Raw genomic sequence first — 25,466 nt, forward strand, 5'->3', positions numbered from 1 at the left:
CTTTTGTTTAATATTAGCTATACCGTAGTGTTGATACTTGTAATTTATTAGAAAAGGCCATAAGGGCATTAGTATATTTCATTACTATCTGTGAGCTTGATATCACTGGTATTCTTTTTTTAGTCGCTTTGACGACTAGAGTATCAGTATCTTCTTATCTCTCTCTCTCTCTCTCTCTCTATATATATATATATCTATATATATATATATATATATGTGTGTGTGTATATATATATATATATATATATATATGTGTGTGTGTGTGTGTGTGTGTATATATATATATATGTGTGTGTGTGTGTATATATATATATATATATATATATATATATATATATATACATATACAATTTGTTTTTGAGTAATTACAAGTACAGTATGACATGGCCAATAAATGATTTTACATATATGCTTACTGCAGGTCATTTTGCTGGTTTGGGAGCTTTTTGAAGATACCAATCACCACAGTTACCATGCCCATCAGAGCCTGGCTGGCATCCTTCTCATTGCCATGAAGATTTGCCTAGCTGCATCACTGGCTTGTGGCCTATACCATATTATCACTTTGGAGCGGACCACAATGAAAAGGCATTTCTATATCACCTTTGCAAAAGTAGGTTCTTTATAATTATTATTTGTACTTTTAATAATGAGTACTTTGTTTCCTAGGCATGCACTGCTGCACCTTTAACTGGATCATAGTATGTATGTATACTTACCATACCATCCTTTTTAAACTGGGAAGCTCATTGATTACACAGGTTCTGTGGCTGAATAAGACCAGCCAGGCAGCCACAGATCCTGTGTAGTAATTCATTGGTGTCCTGGTTTAAAGGATGGTATGGTAAGCTTAGATATATATATCACGTCTGGCAACCACAAATGAGTTTAGTTACCATTGTTACATAGCACTCCCCCTGGGGTGACGTGATCTCCTGTGCAAAATACTTTCTAGTACTTTTATTATGGACTCCGGTCATGTGATCGGAGTTATGTATACTCCCCCTCCGGTGACGTTACTTCCCTTTTGGGCTCTGTTTTGAATATCCTTGTCTGCTATAGTCACCATGGATACCTGACTTCGGTCTCGGTCACATGCTTTTATATTCGCGCTATGATTGGCCTACAGCCGCACCTAGCAAAGGTTCAGCGGAGCGCCAGTCATGGTGGCGGCTGCCGCTGCCATTGCATTGATTATATACCAGGTGAGTCTGTTTGCTAATTTGTTTCTGGGTACTTATATGGACCATTTCACTGTGTGCCACTTGCTCATGATTAAGGTGTGGGTTGCACACCGAAACGGCTGTGGAGCCGGACACACGCATTTACTGCAGGAGGACCCATGCACACTACTACTAATGGATAAGTAACAGTATGCTATTATGCCCTTTATTTACAACCTGTCTGCTGCTGGTCTCCTGCTACTGTGTTTGCACGATGCACTTTGTGGAAGAGAATTTCTTTGCATTATGAAAACCGCATAAAAGTTTTATATTGGATGTTGCTGCCTTTTTCTTATACTGTATCTACATTTACAAGGATTTGCACTCCACAGTCCTGGATATCTAAGTGGTAAGTGGGTGCCACTAGTCTCATGATAGATATATATATATATATATATATAACCATTACACCAACAAGGACAGTAAAGGCATTGTATTCAGATACATATACTGTAGTATGGAGATATTCTCCTTTTGCAGGTATAACAGCTTCCACCCTTCTTGATAGGCTTTTTACAAGATTTTGGAGTGTTTCTGTGGGAATTTGTGCCCATTCATTCTGTAGAACCTTTATAAAGGTCAGGCACTGATGTTGGACGAGAAGGCCTGGATCGCAATCTCCTTTCCAGTTCATCCCAAAGGTGCTCGATGGGGTTAAGGGTGGTCATTCCGAGTTGTTCGCTCGGTAATTTTCTTCGCATCGCAGCGATTTTCCGCTAATTGCGCATGCGCAATGTTCGCACTGCCACTGCGCCAAGTAAATTTGCTATGAAGATTGGTATTTAACTCACGGCATTACGAGGTATTTTCTTCGTTCTGGAGATCGGAGTGTGATTGACAGGAAGTGGGTGTTTCTGGGCGGAAACTGGACGTTTTATGGGAGTGTTTGAAAAAACGCTACCGTTTCTGGGAAAAACGCGGGAGTGGCTGGAGAAACGGAGGAGTGTCTGGGCGAACGCTGGGTGTGTTTGTGACGTCAAACCAGGAACGACAAGCACTGAACTGATCGCACTGGAAGAGTAAGTCTCGAGCTACTCAGAAACTGCACAGAGAAGTCTTTTTTTGCAATATTGCGAATCTTTCGTTCGCAATTTTGATAAGCTAAGATTCACTCCCAGTAGGCAGCGGCTTAGCGTGTGCAAAGCTGCTAAAAGCAGCTTGCGAGCGAACAACTCGGAATGACAACCAAGGTCAGGGCAGTGTGCGGGCCAATCAAGTTCTTCCACACCGAACTCCTCAAACCTTGTCTTTTTAGTCCTTGCTTTGTGCACTGGGGCACAGTCATGTTGGAATAGAAAAGGGCCTTCCGCAAACTGATGCCGCATTGTCCAAAATGTCTTTGTATACTAAAGCATTAAGATTGCCCTTCACTGTAGATAAGGGGCCTAGCCCAAACCCAGAGAAACAGCCCCGTACCATTATCCCTCCTCTACTAAACTTCACAGTTGGCATAATGCAGTCAGGCAGGTACGTTCTCCTAGCATCCGCCAAACCCAGACTCGCCCATCTGACTGCCAAACAGAAGTCCAGTGTTGGTGTACTTTACACCACTCCATCCCACGCTTGGCATTGGACTTGGTGATGTGAGGCTTGCGTGCAGCTACTCAGCCATAGAAACCCATTCCATTAAGCTCCCACCACACAGTTTTTGTGCTTATATTGATGCCAGTGAAAGTTCGGAACTCTTCAGCTATGGAATCAGCAGAGCGTTGGCAACTTTTATGCACCATTCGCTTTAGCCGCTGTTGATCCCCGCTCTGTGATTTTATGTGGTCTTCCACTTCGTGGCTGAGTTCCTAAAGGCTTCCACTTTCTAATAATATCACTTACCGTTGACCGTGGAATTTCCAGCTGGGATGAAATTTCACAAACCATCTTATTGTAAAGGTGGCATCCTATCACCGTACCACGCTTGAAGTCACTGAGCTCTTCAGAATGACCCATTTTGTATCACAAATGTTTGCAAATGGAGACTGCATGGCTAGGTGCTTGATTTTATACACCTGCGGCAGCTGGTCTGATTGAAACACCTGAATTCAACAATAACAGGTCTAGCCAAATACTTTTGTCCATATAGTATGTATGTATCTATCTATCTATAAATAAAATCAAAATGCATCCTCCTATGTCGTTACATTAACAGGCATGATTTAGCTATCAAACATTTCTACTTTGCTTATACTCTGCTCATATTCCATATATAATAGTGACCTCCCGACAGTCTTCTCAAATTAATTTATGATGATGTTATCCTCTGGCAATTAGTATTTCTATTACTCTGTAGTAAGTAAAGGAGATAACACACCACACAATTGAAGTAAGTCCTGTAGGAAGGGCCCACAAACAACAATTGCATAATGGGGTTCATTCCGAGTTGATCACTCGCTACGGATTTTCGCATCGCAGCGATTATGGCAGAACGGGGCTAATCTGCGTATGCAACGCAATGCGCAGACGCGCGTCGTACAAGTACAAAGAGCTTTGTGGGTTTGCACGTTTTCTAGCGACGCTTCCAGTCGCACTGGCGGACGCAAGGAGATTGACAGGAAGTGGGAGTTTCTGGGTGTCAACTGACCATTTTCTGGGAGTGTTTGGAAAAACGAAGGCATGGCCGGGCGTTAGCTGGGCAGGTATCTGACGTCAATACCGGGACCTTCGTCGCAGCAATCATCGCACAGCATAAGTAACTACAGGGCTGGTCTTGTTCTGCACAAAATGTGTTTGCTGCCGCTCAGCTGCACAGGCGTTCGCAGTCCTGCAAAGCGAAAATACACTCCCCCGTGGGCGGCGACTATGCTTTTGTAGCTAGCGAGCGAACAACTCAGAATGAGGGCCAATATGAGAGGTTCATCTTAAAAGCAAACTCTTTATCAAGCTGGAAAAAAAATAAAAACATAGCAAAGAAGAAAATAAATATTGCAGGTGTTGCATGCCATTTTGGGGTATCACCACAAAATTATATCTAGTGCATTTCATCATTAGCATTCATTACATGTACAAATGTCTTTTTCCTCTCCTTTTGGTTTGATTGTCATTGAGTTACCAGTGTATCTGGTATTAGGAGATAGAGGCTCACACGTGGACTTTTCTGTGTAATATCACGTAATTGCAGTCCAGAACACATGCTGCAGTACTGATGGAGTGTGCCCTCTATTCAGCTTTATACTATGCATGCAGCTTATATAGCCCCGTCCGTGTTCTGCTATTTCTTTCCCTTATACTTATATGGACTGCGTCTGTAGAAATTCTGTGCGGTTGTGCAGCTATATTATGCTACATGGAACTGTGCTCGCTTATATTGCCCTTACCTATGAAGTTATATATACATGCTATCTTGAAATGTTTCATATATATTTGTAACTAACACTGTATTTTTTTTTCTTATTAGATGTAACCCTTGTATGTTAGGTATGCTTAGGTAGCCTTATTGCAGGTTTTATTATCTTGGATTTCACTCCATGGGGTAAATTTACTAAGATGGGAGTTCTATTTAAGATGGGATGTTGCCCATAGCAACCAATCAGATTCTACTTCTCATTTATCTAGCACCTTCTAGAAGATAATACTTGGAATCTGATTGGTTGCTATGGGCAACATCCCATCTTAAATAGAACTCCCATCTTAGTAAATTTACCCCCATGTCTCCATGTCTTCATTCCTGAGCATCGGTACATTTAGTGCTACCACTTATATCCTTTAACATCCTGATATGACGCTCTCTTCCATTGTAACAGATTCTGCCATTATCTCACACAAGTGCTGGGTTTTGCTGCAGATTAATAACTGCCGACAACCCAACATTTGAATATACATTATTCACGTAAGGTCCCAAAAGTTACATGTGTGAGTTGTGGCTGTTTTTCTCAAGACTTAAGAAAAACTTGCCCCTTAGTGAGATTGTTGTTGATTGACAATGAGCCACAGTGTGCTGCACTGCCCGGCAGTGGGGAAAGCAGCATATGTAACACAGGAATATACAGGCAGACACAATAAATGCACGTGTGAAAACAGATTTTGGCAGCTTGTCTACCAACAAATTAGTTTGTTTAATATTAGCTATACCGTAATTAGTGTTCATTCTAGGCTGTTTCAGCAGGGTGCTGCACCCTGCCCATTTTTCAAATGTGAAAAAGCACCCTGCCCTTTTTCGGTGCACCCTGCAGGATCAGAAATCACCCCCTTGTATACAGAATGCAACAGTCAGAGTGCATGTTACAATGCAGTGGTCTACTCCTTGCCCATCTCTGAAATTGGACAATTTCTGTCCTCTGCGAATGGGATAGCAGAGGAGGAAATGACATCACTGCTGTGGCTCCTGTATAACACAGCATTCTGATGAAGAGGGAAAGAACAGGGTAAGCAGTGAGCATGTACTGCTTACACTATTTCCCTAGTAGAAGAACAGACTTATTTTGTACCTATATATTTTAACCCTCTGCTTAACTTTTCATAAAGATTAGAAAAGAAGTATCAACTAGTGTGAAAGCAAAAAAGCTGGCTTTTAGGAAATACAAACAGACTCAAAATAATAATGACAAAGAGGTGTATCTTGACAGACGGTAGGATGCTAAGAATGTGATCAAACGTGCAAATGCAGAAGCTGAGGAGAAAATGGCCCAGTCAGTAGATAAAGGGGGCAAAACTTTTTTTAAGTATATAAATGAAATGAAAAAATCAAATGGCAGAATAGACTTAAGACAGAGAGTGAGAATTTGGTGGAGGGAGACAAGGCAATAGCAGATCACCTAAATCATTATTTCTCTTACGTCCTAGAGGATGCTGGGGACTCCGTAAGGACCATGGGGTATAGACGGGCTCCGCAGGAGACATGGGCACTATAAAGAACTTTTAGTATGGGTGTGCACTGGCTCCTCCCTCTATGCCCCTCCTCCAGACCTCAGTTAGATCCTGTGCCCAGAGGAGATTGGGTGCATTACAGGGGAGCTCTCATGAGTTTCTCTGATTAAAGAATTTTGTTAGGTTTTTTATGTTCAGGGAGCACTGCTGGCAACAGGCTCCCTGCATCGTGGGACTGAGGAGAGAGAAGCAGACCTACTTAACTGATAGGCTCTGTTTCTTAGGCTACTGGACACCATTAGCTCCAGAGGGAGTCGGAACGCAGGTCTCACCCTGCTGTTCGTCCCGAAGCCGCGCCGCCGTCCTCCTCGCAGAGCCGGAAGATAGAAGCCGGGTGAGTATAAGAAGAAAAGAAGACTTCAAGGCGGCAGAAGACTTCAGATCTTCACTGAGGTAAGCCATTGCTCCCACACATTACACACACAGAACAGGCACTGATGGGTGCAGGGCGCAGGGGGGGGCGCCCCGGGCAGCAATGAACCTCTGGACTGGCATTTATGGGCATATTAGGCTGCGGAGGCAGTAAATACAGAGATCCCCCGCCACTGGTGGGGGCGGAGCTTGATCCCTCAGCACTAACAGCGCCATTTTCTCCACAGAACGCTGCAGAGAAGCTGGCTCCCCGGACTCTCCCCTGCTGAACTCGGTGACAGAGGGCTGGAAAAGAGGGGGGGGGGGGGGGGTTACAATTATTGGCGCAGTGAGTGTATAGCATTGAGATATATATATAAAAGCGCTATCTGGTTTTATTCCAGTGTCAGTTGGCGCTGGGTGTGTGCTGGCATACTCTCTCTCTGTCTCTCCAAAGGGCCTTGTTGGGGAATTTTCCCCTTATAGTTATATCCCTGTGTGTGTGGGGGTGTCGGTATGTGCGTGTCGGCATGTTTGAAGCGGAAGGCTCGTCCAAGGAGGAGGTGGAGCAGATGAGTGGTGTGTCTCCGTCGGCAATGCCGACTCATGAGTGGATGGACATGTGGCATATCTTAAATGCAAGTGTGGCCTCATTACATAAGAGACTGGACAAAGCAGAGTCCAGGGAGAAAACAGGGAGTCAATCCACGGATTGGACCGAGTCACAGGGCCCTTCTGGGTCTCAAAAACGTCCCTTATCCCAAATAGTAGATACGAGCATCGACACAGATTCAGACTCCAGTGTCGACTACGATGATGCAAGATTACACCCAAGGGTGGCAAAAGGTATTCAGTGTATGATTATTGCAATAAAAGATATTTTGCATATCACTGATGACCCCTCTGTCCCCGACAAGAGGGTACACATGTTTAAGGAAAAGAAACCTGAGGTAACCTTTCCCCCATCTCATGAGCTTAACGAGTTATTTGAAAAAGCTTGGGAAACTCCAGATAAGAAACTGCAGATTCCCAAAAGGGTTCTTATGGCGTATCCTTTCCCTACACAGGACAGGGTACGTTGGGAATCCTCTCCCAGGGTGGACAAGGCTTTAACACGCCTGTCCAAGAAGGTGGCGCTACCGTCTCCGGACACGGCAGCCCTCAAGGATCCTGCGGACCGCAGGCAGGAGACTACTTTAAAGTCTATTTATGCGCATACAAGTGCCTTGCTCAGACCGGCAATAGCGTGGGCATGGGTATGTAGCGCAGTGGCAGCATGAACAGATACCTTGTCAGCTGACCTTGATACCCTAGACAGGGATACCATTTTATTAACTTTAGCCCACATTAAGGACGCAGTCTTATATATGAGGGACGCTCAAAAAGACGTTTGACTGCTGGGTTCCAGAGCCAATGCCATGGCTATTTCTGCGAGACGAGCTCTATGGACCCGCCAATGGACGGGTGATGCGGACTCGAAAAAGCATATGGAGGTTTTATCTTACAAGGGTGAAGTGTTGTTTGGGGAGGGGCTCGCGGACCTGGTTTCCACAGCTACCGCGGGTAAATCTACCTTTTTACCTTTTGTTCCCCAACAGCAAAAGAAAAATGCACAGTATCAGATGCAGTCCTTTCAGTCGCATAAGTCCAGAAGAGGTCGGGGTTCCGCCTTCCTTGCCAGAGGTAAGGGTAGAGGAAAAAGAACACCTGCTTCGGCTAGTTCCCAGGAGCAGAAGTCCTCCCTGGCTTCTTCAAAATCCACCTCATGACGCTGGGGCTCCCCTAAGGGAGTCCGCACCAGTGGGGGCACGCCTTCGACTTTTCAGCCAGATCTGGGGTCTTTCAGACGTGGATCCTTGGGCGATGGAAATTGTTTCCCAAGGCTACAAGCTGGAATTCGAAGAGGTGCCCCCTCGCCGATTTTTCAAGTCGGCCTTACCAGCTTCTCCCCCCAGAGAGGGAAGTAGTGTTAGCTGCAATTCAAAAGCTGTGTCAACAGCACATGGTTGTCAAGGTTCCCCTGGTCCAACAGGGAAAAGGGTATTATTCAACCCTACTATAGTGCCCTGAGGAAGCCTATGAGCGAAATGTGCATTGGCTACTAGCTAGTGTGTCTAATGTGTTAAATATAAATGTACCTGTCCGACTAATGTATGTAACGTACCGTATGATATAATGAATTACTATGCTGAGTGATATAGCCAGTACATAGCACTGTATCAGACTAGCGGCTTAACGGCCCGTCTAGTTGCAGAGCACACGGCGACAGCTGAAGTGAGATATTAGTGAAGGCACTGTTGGCTACGCGGCAGTGGCTGCAATGATTTAATAACCCTATCATAGATGCGCCCTGCATAGCCGTAAATCATATGTTGGCATTTTAAAATATATATCTGTCACGGCACGTTGGTTTGTTCCACAGTGGCCATAATAATTGAACACTAATATACGTCCCGTGTAAACTGCAGGCTTTAGTATGACTCATAAGTATCTGTCTCGTTAGTGTAAAGATGCTACCACGGCCTCAGTAACATAGCAAATTAATCATATCTGTGTCCCGCAGAGTTGCGGATTACACTGAGACACCCTATCATTAGGATTTGCTACGGTAGGGTGTTCTAGTTACAGTGGCTATGATTATTTAAATAACACCTTGATACATGTTTGTTTAACATGGTATTCCTGGATATACCATACTTGATGTGACACTAGAATTATCATATCTTATTAGCGGTCAGACGGCGTGAACCGCCCGTAATTACACAGTGATATTCTAACTCCTACATCTGCCACAGCATGACAGCTACGGCAGCCATATCTATATAATATAGAAAACGGGCAGTCTCCTACAGAGCCATTATTAATACGAGACTGTATGACTGGTATTACAGGCAAGAGATGACAACTTATATTCACTGTAATTGCAAGTGACCAGTTATAAGAGTTCTAGTTGTCATATACTGGTGTTTGTTTGCTCACATCATATGTGATTAACTTATAGCAGCAAAACACATATGCTTATTTTAAGCACTATATAATGCAGGCATAGTATTGTCACTCTTACCGAACATTTATTTTTAGCATATCATAGAGAGTGAATATACGGTCCATACATATCAGGACTATTTAATATCAACAACACATAATGAATATGACACATTAGCCTTGTTTTTAATCTTTATTCACATTATTTTCATTCTTACTCACTTTCCTTACTATTTTTAATACTTCGCTTGACCTTGAATAAAGGACAATATTAGTCCAGTAAATTAACTTTAATACTATATACATGATAAATAAACATTCATTGTGGCATTTTGCCTATACTTGAGAACATGATAGGGGTTTTAACTAATTCAGATTAAAGATTTTATTTTAAATTGAATATATATTGGGTTGTGTGCACCGCATTGGTAGCTGATTTCTCTTTTCTTTCCCCTCTCTTTGGGGAATCGACCTTATATTATTCAACCCTGTTTGTGGTCCCGAAGCCGGATGGTTCGGTCAGACCCATTTTAAATCTAAAATCCCTAAACCTGTACTTGAAAAAGTTCAAATTCAAGATGGAATCGCTCCGAGCTGTAATATCCAGCCTGGAAGGGGGGAATTTTATGGTGTCACTAGACATAAAGGATGCTTACCTTCATGTCCCCATATATCCCTCTCATCAGGAGTACCTGAGATTCGCTGTACAGGACTGTCATTACCAGTTTCAGACGTTGCCATTTGGGCTTTCCACGGCCCCGAGGATTTTCACCAAGGTGATGGCGGAAATGATGGTGCTCCTGCGCAAACAAGGAGTCACAATTATCCCATACTTGGATGATCTCCTGATAAAGGCGAGATCGAGTGATCAATTGCTGAAGAGCGTGTCGCTCTCCCTGAGAATACTCCAACAGCATGGTTGGATTCTCAATCTGCCAAAGTCACAATTGGTTCCAACGACTCGACTATCATTCCTAGGCATGATTCTGGACACGGAACAAAAGAAGGTTTTTCTCCCATCGGAAAAAGCCCAGGACCTCCAGAACATGGTCAGAGACCTGCTAAAACCAAACAGAGTGTCAGTTCATCAATGCACTCGAGTTCTGGGAAAAATGGTGGCAGCCTACGAGGCCATCCCCTTCGGCAGGTTTCATGTGAGGACTTTTCAGTGGGACCTTCTGGACAAGTGGTCCGGGTCCCATCTACAAATACATCAGAAAATAACACTGTCCCCCAGGGCCAGGGTGTCTCTCCTATGGTGGCTACAGAGTGCTCACCTTCTAGAGGGTTGCAGGTTCGGCATTCAGGACTGGGTTCTGGTGACTACGAACGCGAGCCTCCGAGGATGGGGAGCAGTCACACAAGGAAGAAATTTTCAGGGACTATGGTCAAGCCAGGAGGCTTGTCTACACATCAACATACTGGAATTGAGGGCCATATACAACGGCCTACGATATGCGGAGAATCTTCTTCGCGACCTACCGGTTCTGATTCAATCAGACAACGTCACAGCCGTGGCTCATGTAAACCGCCAAGGCGGGACAAGGAGCAGAGTCGCGATGGCGGAAGCCACCAGGATTCTTCGCTGGGCGGAAAATCACGTAAGCGATCTGTCAGCTGTCTTCATTCCGGGAGTGGACAACTGGGAAGCAGACTTCCTCAGCAGACACGATCTCCATCCAGGAGAGTGGGGACTTCATCAAGAAGTTTTTGCAGAGATAACAAGTCTCTGGGGAATTCCTCAAATAGACATGATGGTGTCACGCCTCAACAAGAAGCTTCGGAGGTATTGTGCCAGGTCCCAGGACCCTCAGGCAGTAGCAGTAGACACCCTGGTGACACCATGGGTGTTTCAGTCGGTGTATGTGTTTCCTCCTCTTCCTCTCATCACAAAAATTTTGAGGATCATAAGACGAAAAAGAGTACAGACAATACTCATTGTTCCAGATTGGCCTCGAAGGGCCTGGTACTCAGATCTTCAGGAAAGGCTCACAGAAGATCCGTGGCCTCTTCCTCTCAGGGAGGACCTGTTGCAGCAGGGGCCCTGCGTGTTTCAAGACTTACCGCGTATGCGTTTGACGTCATGGCGGTTTTACACCGAATCCTAGCTGGGAAAGGTATTCCGGAGGAAGTCATCCCTACTCTGATAAAGGCTAGAAAGGAGGTGACGGCGAAACATTATCACTGTATCTGGAGGAAGTATGTATGTGAAGCCAAGAATGCTCCTACGGAAGATTTCCATCTGGGCCGGTTTCTCCACTTTCTACAGACAGGAGTGGATATGGGCCTGAAGTTAGGCTCCATTAAGGTACAGATTTTGGCCCTATCTATATTCTTTCAGAGGGAATTGGCTTCTCTCCCAGAAGTCCAGACTTTTGTGAAGGGAGTGCTGTACATCCAGCCCCCCTTTGTGCCCCCAGTGGCACCGTGGGACCTTAACGTGGTGTTAAATTTCCTGAAATCTCACTGGATTGAGCCTCTTCAAACAGTTGGATTAAAATTTCTCATGTGGAAGGTGGTCATGTTATTGGCCTTGGCGTCAGCAAGGCGGGTGTCCGAATTGGCGGCCTTGTCTCACAAGAGCCCCTATTTGATTTTCCATGTGGATAGAACTGAGTTGAGGACTCGTCCTCAATTTTTACCTAAGGTGGTTTCTTCATTTCATATGAACCAACCTATTGTGGTGCCTGTGGCTACGGGGGACTGGGAGGATTCCAAGTCCCTGGATGTGGTCAGGGCCTTAAAGATTTATGTAGCCAGGACGGCTAGGGTTACGAAAACAGAGGCTCTGTTTGTCCTGTATGCAGCCAACAAGGTTGGTGCTCCTGCTTCTAAGCAGACTATTGCTCGCTGGATCTGTAACACGATCCAGCAGGCTCATTCTACGGCAGGATTGCCGTTACCTAATTCAGTAAAGGCCCATTCCACTAGGAAGGTGGGCTCTTCTTGGGCAGCTGCCCGAGGCGTCTCGGCATTACAGCTTTGCCGAGCAGCTACTTGGTCGGGTTCAAACACTTTTGCAAAATTCTACAAGTTTGATACCCTGGCTGATGAGGACCTCGCATTTGCTGCAGTCATCCGCACTCTCCCGCCCGATTGGGAGCTTTGGTATAAACCCCATGGTCCTTACGGAGTCCCCAGTATCCTCTAGGACGTAAGAGAAAATAAGATTTTAAACCTACCGGTAAATCTTTTTCTCCTAGTCCGTAGAGGATGCTGGGCGCCCGTCCCAGTGCGGTCTAAATCTGCAAGACTTTTATATAGTTGTTGCTTACATAAGGGTTATGTTACAGTTAGAATCGGTCTTTGATTGATACTGTTTGTTGTTCATACTGTTAACTGGTTGCGTATATTCCAGGTTATATGGTATGATTGGTGTGGGCTGGTATGAATCTTGCCCTTAGATTACCAAAATCCTTTCCTCGTATTGTCCATCTCGGGATCCGGTCTGAAGATCGACAGTGTCTAGGTCGACAATGTTTAGGTCGACCACTATAGGTCGACATGGATGGAAGGTCGACAGGGTTTCTAGGTCGACATGTGCTAAGTCGACAGGTCTAAAGGTCGACATGAGTTTTTCACATTTTTTGGGGGGGGGGATTTTTTCATACTTAACGATCCACGTGGACTACAATTGGAACGGTAAAGTGTGCCGAGCGAAGCGGTAGCGGAGCGAAGGCACCATGCCCGAAGCATGGCGAACGGACGCGGTGCACTAATTTGGGATCCCGGTCACTCTACGAAGAAAACGACACCAAAAAACAAAAAATCCTCATGTCGACCTTTAGACCTGTCGACCTAGCACATGTCGACCTAGAAACCCTGTCGACCTTCCATCCATGTCGACCTAGTGACTGTCGACCTATAGTGGTCGACCTAAACATTGTTGACCTAGACACTGTCGATTTGATGAACCACACCCGTCCATCTCCTCTGGGCACAGTTCTCTAACTGAGGTCTGGAGGAGGGGCATAGAGGGAGGAGCCAGTGCATACCCATACTAAAAGTTCTTTATAGTGCCCATGTCTCCTGCGGAGCCCGTCTATACCCCATGGTCCTTACGGAGTCCCCAGCATCCTCTACGGACTAGGAGAAAAAGATTTACCGGTAGGTTTAAAATCTTATTTTTTGCTCCGTATTTACTACAGAAGGAGAAGGGAAGGGGCCACAGTTAAGCTGCAAGGACATTCATAAAAATAAGGTAGATGAAACTACATTTACAGAAGAGAAGGTCTTAACAGAACTTTCAAAAGTAAAAGTGGAAAAATCAATGGGGCCAGATGGGATACACCCAAGGATACTAAAAGAGCTAAAAGATGTGCTGGTGGCACCATTAACAGCATTATTTAACCAGTCACTAAATACAGGTGCCATTCCAGAGGACTGGAAAAGAGCAAATGTAGTTCCACTGTACAAAAGTGGAAGCAAGTAACTACAGACCAGTAAGCCTTACATCGGTAGTAGGGAAAGTAATGGAAAAACTATTAAAAGAAAGAGTAGTGGAATATCTTAAATCAAACAACTTACAGGATCCAAAACAGCATGGATTTACTGGTGGGAGATCATGCCAAACAAATCTTATTGACTTTTTTGACTCTGTGATGAAAATAATAGATCGAGGGGGAGCTGTAGATGTAGTATATCTAGATTTTAGCAAGGCATTTGACACTGTCCCACATCGCAGACTGCTAAATAAACTTGAAAACGTGGAGGTGGATTACAAAACCGTTAAATGGATAAGAACCTGGTTGCAGGATAGGAAACAGACAATTGTAGTAAATGGAGTGCAATCTTTGGAAGGAAATGTTACCAGTGGAGTACCCCAGGGATCTGTACTCGGACCAGTTCTCTTTAATATCTTTGTTGGTGACATTGCAAATGGTATTAAAGGGAAAGTATGCCTTTTTGCAGATGATACAAAGATTTGCAACAGGGTAGACACACCGGGAGGGGTAAAACAAATGATTGATGACCTAGCTAGGCTTGAGAAATGGTCAAGAACGTGGCAACTACAGTTTAATGCTAAAAAATGCAAAATCATGCACTTGGGTCTCAAAAACCCAAAGGCTAAATATAGTATCAAGGGTGTTAGAATGGAAACTACTGAGGAGGAAAGGGATTTAGGAGTCACTATTTCAAGTGACTTAAAGGCAGGAAAGCAATGCAACAAAGCAATGAGAAAGGCAAGTCAGATGCTTGGTTGCATAGGTAGAGGAATCAGTAGCAGGAAAAAAGAAGTATAGGTCATTGGCCGCATCTTGAATACTGTGTCCAGTTCTGGAGACCATATCTCCAGAAGGATATAAATACATTAGAGAGTGTACAAAGAAGGGCAACTAAAATGGTGCATGGCCTACATCACAAAACTTACCCGGAAAGGCTAAAAGATCTTAACATGTATAGTTTGAAGGAGAGAAGGGAAAGGGGGAACATGATAGAAACTTTCAAATATACCAAGGGTTTTAACAAAGTTCAGGAGGGAAACATTCTACAAAGGAAGAGGAGTATTAGAACTCGAGGACATACACTGAAACTGGAGGGAGGCAGGTCCAGGGGAAATTTAAGGAAAACTTACTTCACAGAAAGGGTAGTGGACAAGTGGAATAGCCTCCTATCAGAGGTGGTAGAGGCTAAGACTGTAGAGCAATTTAAACATGCTTGGGCTAGGCATATGAATATCCTTACAAAGAATTAAGGTTCAAAAAGGGTTGAGATTACCTAAAGGATAAAAAAGGGGCAGACTAGATGGGCCAAGTGGTTCTTATCTGCCGTCAAATTCTATTTCTCTGACGTCCTAGTGGATGCTGGGACTCCGTAAGGACCATGGGGAATAGCGGCTTCGCAGGAGACAGGGCACAAAATAAAAGCTTAAGGATCAGGTGGTGTGCACTGGCTCCTCCCCCTATGACCCTCCTCCAAGCCTCAGTTAGATTTTTGTGCCCGGCCGAGAAGGGTGCAATCTAGGTGGCTCTCCTGAGCTGCTTAGAATAAAAGTTTAGTTTAGGTTTTTTTATTTTCAGTGAGTCCTGCTGGCAACAGGCTCACTGCATCGTGGGACTAAGGGGAGAAGAAGCGAACTCACCTGCGTGCAGAGTGGATTGGGCTTCTTAGGCTACTGGACATTAGCTCCAGAGGGACGATCACAGGTACAGCCTGGATGGGTCACCGGAGCCGCGCCGCCGTCCCCCTTACAGAGCCAGAAGAGACGAAGAGGTCCGGTGAAATCGGCGGCAGAAGACATCCTGTCTTCAGACTAAGGTAGCGCACAGCACCGCAGCTGTGCGCCATTGCTCTCAGCACACTTCACACTCCGGTCACTGAGGGTGCAGGGCGCTGGGGGGGAGCGCCCTGAGACGCAATATAACAGTATATACCTTAGGTGGCAAAAAGAATACATCACATATAGCTCCTGGGCTATATGGATGTATTTTAACCCCTGCCATTTTTACACAAAAAAGCGGGAGATAAGGACGTCGTGAAGGGGCGGAGCCTATCTCCTCAGCACACAAGCGCCATTTTCCCTCACAGCTCCGCTGGAAGGACGGCTCCCTGACTCTCCCCTGCAGTCCTGCTTCAGAATCAGGGTAAAAAAGAGAAGGGGGGGCATTTTTGGCAGCAAATAACGATAATAACAGCAGCTATAAGGGAATAACACTTATATAAGGTTATCCCTGTATATATATATATATAGCGCTGGGTGTGTGCTGGCAGACTCTCCCTCTGTCTCTCCAAAGGGCTAAGTGGGGTCCTGTCCTCTATCAGAGCATTCCCGGTGTGTGTGCTGTGTGTCGGTACGCGTGTGTCGACATGTATGAGGAGGAAAATGATGTGGAGGCGGAGCAGTTGCCTGTGTTGGTGATGTCACCCCCTAGGGAGTCGACACCTGACTGGATGATTGTATTTAAACAATTAAGTGATAATGTCAGCAATTTGCAAAAAACTGTTGACGACATGAGACAGCCGGCAAATCAATTAGTGCCTGTCCAGGCGTCTCAGACACCGTCAGGGGCGCTAAAACGCCCGTTACCTCAGTGGGTCGACACAGACCCTGACACAGATACTGAGTCTAGTGTCGACGGTGACGAGACAAACGTAATGTCCAGTAGGGCCACACGTTACATGATCACGGCAATGAAAGAGGCATTGAACCTTTCTGACACTACAAGTACCACAAAGAAGGGTATTATGTGGGGTGTGAAAAAACTACCAATAGTTTTTCCTGAGTCAGAGGAAATAAGTGAGGTGTGTGATAAAGCGTGGGTTTCCCCCGATAAAAAACAGCTAATTTCTAAAAAATTATTAGCATTATATCCCTTCCCGCCAGAGGTTAGGGCGCGTTGGGAAACACCCCCTAGGGTAGATAAGGCGCTCACACGTTTATCTAAACAAGTAGCGTTACCGTCTCCTGATACGGCCACCCTCAAAGAACCAGCTGATAGAAGGCTGGAAAATATCCTAAAAAGTATATACACACATACTGGTGTTATACTGCGACCAGCAATCGCCTCAGCCTGGATGTGCAGTGCTGGAGTCGCATGGTCGGATTCCCTGACTGAGAATATTGATACCCTGGATAGGGACAATATTTTGTTAACTATAGAACATTTAAAGGATGCATTGCTATATATGCGTGATGCACAGAGGGATATTTGCACCCTGGCATCAAGAGTAAGTGCTATGTCCATCTCTGCCAGAAGAGCGTTATGGACGCGACAGTGGTCAGGGGATGCGGATTCCAAACGGCACATGGAAGTATTGCCGTATAAAGGGGAGGAGTTATTTGGGGCTGGTCTATCGGACCTGGTGGCCACGGCAACGGCTGGAAAATCCACCTTTTTACCCCAGGTCACTTCACATCAGCAGAAAAAGACACCGTCTTTTCAAACTCAGTCCTTTCGTTCCCATAAGTACAAGCGAGCAAAAGGCTACTCCTTTCTGCCCCGGGGCAGAGGAAGAGGAAAAAGACTGCACCATGCAGCCGCTTCCCAGGAGCAGAAGCCCTCCCCTGCTTCTGCCAAGTCTTCAGCATGACGCTGGGGCTTTACAAGCAGACTCAGATATGGTGGGGGCCCGTCTCAAGAATTTCAACGCGCAGTGGGCTCACTCGCAAGTGGATCCCTGGATTCTACAGGTAGTATCGCAGGGGTACAAACTGGAATTCGAGGCGTTTCCCCCTCGTCGGTTCCTGAAGTCTGCTTTACCAAAGTCTCCCTCCGACAGGGAGGCAGTTTTGGAAGCCATTCACAAGCTGTATTCCCAGCAGGTGATAATCAAGGTACCCCTCCTGCAACAAGGAAAGGGGTATTATTCCACGCTGTTTGTGGTACCGAAGCCGGACGGCTCGGTGAGACCAATTTTAAATCTGAAATCCTTGAACACTTACATAAAAAGGTTCAAATTCAAGATGGAGTCACTCAGAGCAGTGATAGCGAACCTGGAAGAAGGGGACTATATGGTGTCTCTGGACATCAAAGATGCTTATCTCCACGTCCCAATATACCCTTCTCACCAAGGGTACCTCAGGTTTGTAGTACAAAACTGTCATTATCAGTTTCAGACGCTGCCGTTTGGATTGTCCACGGCACCTCGGGTCTTTACCAAGGTAATGGCCGAAATGATGATTCTTCTACGAAGAAAAGGCATTTTAATTATCCCTTACTTGGACGATCTCCTGATAAGGGCAAGATCCAGGGAACAGTTAGAAGTCGGAGTAGCACTATCTCAGGTAGTGTTACGTCAGCACGGGTGGATTCTAAATATTCCAAAATCGCAGCTGATTCCAACGACACGTCTACTGTTCCTAGGAATGATTCTGGACACAGTCCAGAAGAAGGTGTTTCTCCCGGAGGAGAAGGCCAGGGAGTTATCCGAGCTAGTCAGGAACCTCCTAAAACCAGGCCAGGTCTCAGTGCATCAGTGCACGAGGGTCCTGGGAAAAATGGTGGCTTCTTACGAAGCGATTCCATTCGGAAGATTCCATGCAAGAACTTTTCAGTGGGATCTACTGGACAAATGGTCCGGATCGCATCTGCAGATGCATCAGCGGATAACCCTGTCGCCAAGGACAAGGGTGTCTCTCCTGTGGTGGCTGCAGAGTGCTCATCTACTAGAGGGCCGCAGATTTGGCATTCAGGATTGGATCCTGGTAACCACGGATGCCAGCCTGAGAGGCTGGGGAGCAGTCACACAGGGAAGGAATTTCCAGGGCTTGTGGTCAAGCATGGAAACATCTCTTCATATAAACATTCTGGAACTAAGGGCCATTTACAATGCCCTAAGTCAAGCAAAACCTCTGCTTCAGGGTCAGGCGGTGTTGATCCAATCGGACAACATCACGTCAGTCGCCCACGTAAACGGACAGGGCGGCACGAGAAGCAGGAGGGCAATGGCAGAAGCTGCAAGGATTCTTCGCTGGGCGGAAAATCATGTGATAGCACTGTCAGCAGTGTTCATTCCGGGAGTGGACAACTGGGAAGCAGACTTCCTCAGCAGACACGACCTTCACCCGGGAGAGTGGGGACTTCACCCAGAAGTCTTCCACCTGATTGTAAACCGTTGGGAAAAACCAAAGGTGGACATGATGGCGTCACGTCTAAACAAAAAACTGGACAGATATTGCGCCAGGTCAAGGGACCCTCAGGCAATAGCAGTGGACGCTCTGGTAACGCCGTGGGTGTACCAGTCAGTGTATGTGTTCCCTCCTCTGCCTCTCATACCAAAAGTACTGAGAATCATAAGAAGGAGAGGAGTAAGAACTATACTCGTGGTTCCGGATTGGCCAAGAAGGACTTGGTACCCGGAACTTCAAGAGATGCTCACGGACGAACCGTGGCCTCTACCTCTAAGAAAGGACCTGCTACTGCAGGGGCCTTGTCTGTTCCAAGACTTACCGCGGCTGCGTTTGACGGCATGGCGGTTGAACGCCGGATCCTGAGGGAAAAAGGCATTCCAGAAGAAGTCATCCCTACTCTGGTCAAAGCCAGGAAGGACGTAACCGCAAAACATTATCACCGCATTTGGCGTAAATATGTTGCGTGGTGTGAGGCCAAGAAGGCCCCTACAGAGGAATTTCAACTGGGTCGTTTCCTTCATTTCCTGCAAACAGGACTGTCTATGGGCCTAAAATTAGGGTCCATTAAGGTTCAAATTTCGGCCCTGTCGATTTTCTTCCAGAAAGAACTGGCTTCAGTACCTGAAGTTCAGACATTTGTAAAAGGGGTGCTGCACATACAGCCTCCTTTTGTGCCTCCAGTGGCACCTTGGGATCTCAATGTTGTGTTGAGTTTTCTAAAATCACATTGGTTTGAACCACTTTCCACTGTGGACTTAAAATATCTCACATGGAAGGTGTCGATGCTGTTAGCCTTGGCTTCAGCCAGGCGTGTGTCAGAATTGGCGGCTTTATCATATAAAAGCCCTTACTTAATTTTTCATTCTGACAGGGCGGAATTGAGGACTCGTCCTCAATTTCTACCTAAGGTGGTTTCTGCATTTCACATGAACCAACCTATTGTGGTACCTGCGGCTACCAGGGACTTAGAGGACTCTAAGTTGCTTGACGTTGTCAGGGCCTTGAAAATATATGTTTCCAGGACGGCTGGAGTCAGAAAATCTGACTCGCTGTTTATCCTGTATGCACCCAACAAGCTGGGTGCTCCTGCTTCAAAGCAGACGATTGCTCGTTGGATTTGTAGTACAATTCAGCTTGCACATTCTGTGGCAGGATTGCCACAGCCAAAATCAGTAAAAGCCCATTCCACAAGGAAAGTGGGCTCATCTTGGGCGGCTGCCCGAGGGGTCTCGGCTTTACAACTTTGCCGAGCAGCTACTTGGTCAGGGGCAAACACGTTTGCTAAATTCTACAAATTTGATACCCTGGCTGAGGAGGACCTGGAGTTCTCTCATTCGGTGCTGCAGAGTCATCCGCACTCTCCCGCCCGTTTGGGAGCTTTGGTATAATCCCCATGGTCCTTACGGAGTCCCAGCATCCACTAGGACGTCAGAGAAAATAAGATTTTACTTACCGATAAATCTATTTCTCGTAGTCCGTAGTGGATGCTGGGCGCCCATCCCTAGTGCGGATTGTCTGCAATACTTGTATATAGTTATTGTTACAAAAATTCGGGTTATTATTGTTGTGAGCCATCTTTTCAGAGGCTCCTTTGCGTTTATCATACTGTTAACTGGGTTCAGATCACAAGTTGTACGGTGTGATTGGTGTGGCTGGTATGAGTCTTACCCGGGATTCAATATCCTTCCTTATTATGTACGCTCGTCCGGGCACAGTATCCTAACTGAGGCTTGGAGGAGGGTCATAGGGGGAGGAGCCAGTGCACACCACCTGATCCTTAAGCTTTTATTTTGTGCCCTGTCTCCTGCGGAGCCGCTATTCCCCATGGTCCTTACGGAGTCCCAGCATCCACTACGGACTACGAGAAATAGATTTATCGGTAAGTAAAATCTTATTGTTTCTATGTAACTACTTCAGTACTGGAAGAAACCTTCATTATCTACTTATTACTTATATGCTACAGCCGTTCTTTCAAGAAGACTGGACATATACAGTATTTTTCTCAGTACAGATGTTGGGTGTTACATGGGTCTCCTATATGTATGTATCGGTATATGATACACTTAGGGGAAAATATATGTATAACAACTATAGACATATGCGCTATGCTTTGTGCGCAAAGCGTCACACCAAAAATGTGCCCTTCAAAATTAAAATGTGCCCTCCTCAGTGATCAGCACCCTGCCCTAAAAAAATCCTACAGTGAACACTACGTAATGTTGACACTTGTAATTTATTCGAAAAGGCCATTAGTGCATTAGTATATTTTATTACTATCTGAGTTTCATATTGCTGGTATTCTTTTTTTAGTCGCTTTGATGACTAGTATTCCTATTGAATATTATAAATGACTGTTGTTGTTGTTTTTTTTTTCAGGGCTGTTTCTTGTGGTTTTTGTGCCACCCATGTTTTATAGGCATCTCCTTCTTGTTTAAAGAGTATCAAAGAGAAAAGGTATGTGGTAAAATAAAAGCCATCACTCATTATACTCTATTTTATATTTTCTTTAGTTATACAGTGGTCCTGGAGATCATTGCTGACCTGTACAAAAATAACTACATTTGTACACGTGATACCAAAGCACACTTATCATATAGCAACATGGAGGAGTTTTTTTTTTATATAGTAATATTTGTAATAAGCTAAATATTCAGGCTGGATCTGTAGAGTGAGAAACACAACTGATCAAATGCAGCATACTGCTTCTTTGTAACAGATATATTTAGTTCCCTAATGATCAGGACTTCTCTATATATTCATCACAAGTCTTGTGCTTATTCACCGCTGGGTATCCAAATTATTCATCACTGGTACAGTATCTATAATATCTACAGCTACATGACTGTGACTACATCATATACGTATAACCTATGTACAGTATACATTGCGTCGGTAGGATTCACCCTGCCGAACTAATACAACTCAATGATGATGGTGGATGTTTTTTAATAGCAATGTATAAACATCTTATAGGTACTTTGTACTCCTGGTCTGTTTTTGAACTGAAGTGGTTTCCCTAATACATCATCACTAAAGCCAACTTTTTATTTAATTCCCATTAAGGAGCGATGGTTAAACAGGATGATTTAATTGAGCCCTATTAATTGGTTATCCCTTTTCAGATTACATTGTATTAACTTTTTGTTATGAAAACGCATCAAGATTTAAAAAATAAATAAATAATAATGTTTCTAACAACACGTTTCTCAGTTTCAAATATTACAATTTGTTTTTAGAAAATGACTAATTGGACCTTACTAAAATCAACCAATTAATTTTGACCAGTCTAATGAGAGTTAATAGAAGCTGCGATCTTCATCCAGTTAGGGCCATGGTGGGATTCAAACCCATGACCTTAGTGCTGTGAGGCAATGCTATCCATTACACCTTCTGTGCTGCCTGTGTTATTAGTATTATCCTTTAGTTGTATACAGCACAGAACATTGCAGGACATGTACATGGTTCATAAACATTGCTGTATCAGCAGTCGTAATACCCAAATAAGCAGCAGTGTGGCAGAACCCAAGGGTTAGGTACCACTGTAGGCAGTGTGGAGGAGATGGGGGTATAAGTGAGGGAAGGAAAAGCACATGAGGCAAGAGGGTCCTGCTTGTGAGAGAGTACAGTGTAAAGGGGAGGGGGCAGACATAGAGGGGAGAGACAGCGAGGATAGAGCAGTGGGTTATTATGAGAGCTGGAAGGCTTTGATGAAGAAGTGGGTCTTGAGTGCCCGTGTGAGGTTTTGCAGAGAGGTGAATATTCTGATAGGGGAAGAGCGTTCCAGGGGTAAGGAGCAGCAGGTGCAGTCTTGGAGGCAGGAGTGGGAGTCTATTCTATAGCATGTTATTGATTAAGCCTTTGTCACCAGGCTTCTCAGCAACAGTCAGTTATAATAATGAGTTATAAAAGCAGAGTGTGATATGTCCATATGTTATTGTCTTTCTGTCTAATGATCCTCTACTAAACAGTTCTTTTTACTGCATTTACCTACCTGACAGCATGTACACAGAGTGATTCAAAAGTCGCAGTACACCTTTTGTTTCAAAAACTGTGCAGGAAATGTCAGTGGTGAACCGTCACAACCACAGGTACTGGAGTGACCAGAATCCACACTGGATGGAACTTTCCTAGGTTGTTGGTAACATCGGAAACTTCGTTCTCCAGACATCAAAATGACCTCAATTCTCTCGTCTTTTTCAAATCTGTTTGCAGCAATAAACTTTTTAGCAAATTCTGATGTTGTTTGACATGATACACGACCCCCTTTCCATTTGAAAAAAATGACTTAGATTCAAGATGGCCTATTTCAAGATGGCGCCTATGTTCGGTTCATGCCCTAAAAGATATCCCACCTCACCTATACCTTACTGGAGTATTCCGTTTTCCCATTTCCTGCACAGTTTTTGAAACAAAAGGGTGTACTGCGACTATTGAATCACCCTGTACTTCAGAAACAGGCTATGTCTACTTGTATGCAGTTGTGTTTCATGAATGAATGCATAACACAATAGGTGATGGTAAGACACACCTAGGTCCGAGGAGACTAATGACCTGTGTTTCTTATTTATTTGTTTTTTAGGTCATCACAGTGGGTGTCATCCTGTCTCAGTCCCTCTCTATGATTATACTATATAGACTCTTCCTGTCACATAGTCTGTACTGGGAGGTCTCCTCCCTGTCATCAGTAACCCTGCCACTAACTGTATCACACAAAAGTCGATATTACTCTTGATGTGCTCAGGGACAGAACTGCTACTTTGGGTCAAGTTGTTTTCCTGTATATGACAGTGACACACTGATGCACTCCAACATTGTGTGGGACAGCGAGGCATTCTAATGTCTACAGAAGGACTGTGAGAGAAGAGGAACGGTCACTGCATTTCCAGTACAGGTCGGCACATGTTATTGTGCTGCTTGGAGACTTCCTGTTTTAAGGATCCAATGCTGCAAAGATTTTATCCATGTTTGAAACTGTTGCTCGTCACTGTAGGTGTTAGCATTTCCAATCTTACTGTTTGGATGACTTGATAACCAGACACACATACGCATTGAGCTGTGTGTAAGAAATACCCTGTAGTACATTGGTTCTTGTCTATTTCCAAATTGAAACCCAGTCGGCGCCATTTGATTGGTTTGCTATTTCAGACTTTGACAGTTGCAGGATTTTTACCACTAGACTGAGCTCAAATGATGCACCACCTTGGTATGCATGTATTTTATATGTGCATGATATGTAAGTGTTTTCTATTTATACATTGTGGATCTGGATCCAGAGGCACCAACCGGCAAAGCTTTAGCTGTCCCAGGATGCATAGGGGCCTCCTCTATAACCCCGCCTCCAGGCTCTGCTGTATGTATTTTATGTGATGTTGTATCGGAAATGCAAACTTAACACACTACATGTTTTTTTTTTTAGTTCTCTTAAATTGAATATTGTGATGATTGTATTATTGTTTGTTTTATTCACCCATTCAACAAAGAAGTTATATTAGTTTCATTTGATTTCAGTGGATGTCCTTACCTTTTATAAAATCTATAAATTAACTTGTTTTTATGGTGAGATATGAAAAGATGAGTACAATATAAGTTCCCATGCATTTAAACCTTTATGTGTTGTATTTGTTAAAAAAAAAAACAAGTAAATATAAAGATGTGATATTTGTCAGAATGGTTTCCAGGTAACAAAATCATGTGGTATTCACTACTGAGATCACGGCTTTGCCTGAAACACGTCCCTGTGTCCTACAGTGTTGCCTTATAGCCCGTTGCTGTGAATGTAGTCCTGCCGAAGAATTGCGTGAGATACAAACTGACAAACAATGAGAAATAGGACAGCTTGTGAAGGTTTACAACTGTGCAGTTGAAACAACTTATGCATGAGTCCAAACAACGAGGACATCACACAGATATCCTATTCCTGGACTGTTATCTGAAAGATTGCAGACAACTTCCAAATAACATGGCAATAGTTCACAGTCCTCTTCTGCTGATTCTGTAACTGGACTGCCAGAGGGAGCCTCTGGTTTCCCTGCATTGCCCCAGTGCCACGCGGGTCCCTTTCCAGGAACCCAATAAGCAACATGACGATTAGAATACAAATACTACAAAATCCTGGTAAATCTTTTATCTGGTGCCTCTATAACAAGAATAGTTTGTAATATTGTTACAAGTATAGCCAGGGTATGTGACTGCAGGTATGGGAACAGTTGTGTGCTTTTTTTTTTTTGCTGTGTTTTCAGTGGTTAAGCTGGTTACACAATTATCGGGGAGATCAGCCTATATTTCTATGATCAGCCCGATAATTGTATACTGTGTATGCAGGACCGTTGCATGAATGTTCCTTTCCATGACCTGATTCCAATGAAGAAATAACACACTGACTTACAAATTGCTCAGTGCGCACAGGGATCACCCTGATTGGGTAACTGCTCTGTCGGGTCACAGTGTTTTATCTAATCTGCAGAGTTCATCTGCCAGCC

At 44.5% G+C, this 25,466-nt stretch overlaps 1 protein-coding gene across 3 annotated transcripts in view; it reads left to right on the top strand.

Annotated features, from left to right (window-relative positions):
* The window catches only part of GPR180 (G protein-coupled receptor 180), a 102,178-nt gene extending 77,531 nt beyond the window's left edge, over positions 1-24,647 (top strand). For 2 of the 3 annotated variants that reach the window (XM_063953013.1, XM_063953015.1), the window contains exons 7-9: positions 422-613; positions 21,364-21,441; positions 23,567-24,647. In XM_063953013.1, the coding sequence (XP_063809083.1) occupies positions 422-613; positions 21,364-21,441; positions 23,567-23,719 (423 nt within the window). In that variant the 3' untranslated portion in view covers positions 23,720-24,647. Of the gene's footprint in view, positions 1-421; positions 614-8,029; positions 8,115-21,363; positions 21,442-23,566 lie in introns of all 3 variants that reach the window. The other variant, XM_063953014.1, reaches the window with a different exon arrangement.
* The last annotated feature ends 819 nt before the right edge of the window (positions 24,648-25,466 follow it).

The sequence above is a fragment of the Pseudophryne corroboree genome, chromosome 2 (assembly GCF_028390025.1).
Source record: "Pseudophryne corroboree isolate aPseCor3 chromosome 2, aPseCor3.hap2, whole genome shotgun sequence".
Taxonomy (NCBI): domain Eukaryota; kingdom Metazoa; phylum Chordata; class Amphibia; order Anura; family Myobatrachidae; genus Pseudophryne; species Pseudophryne corroboree.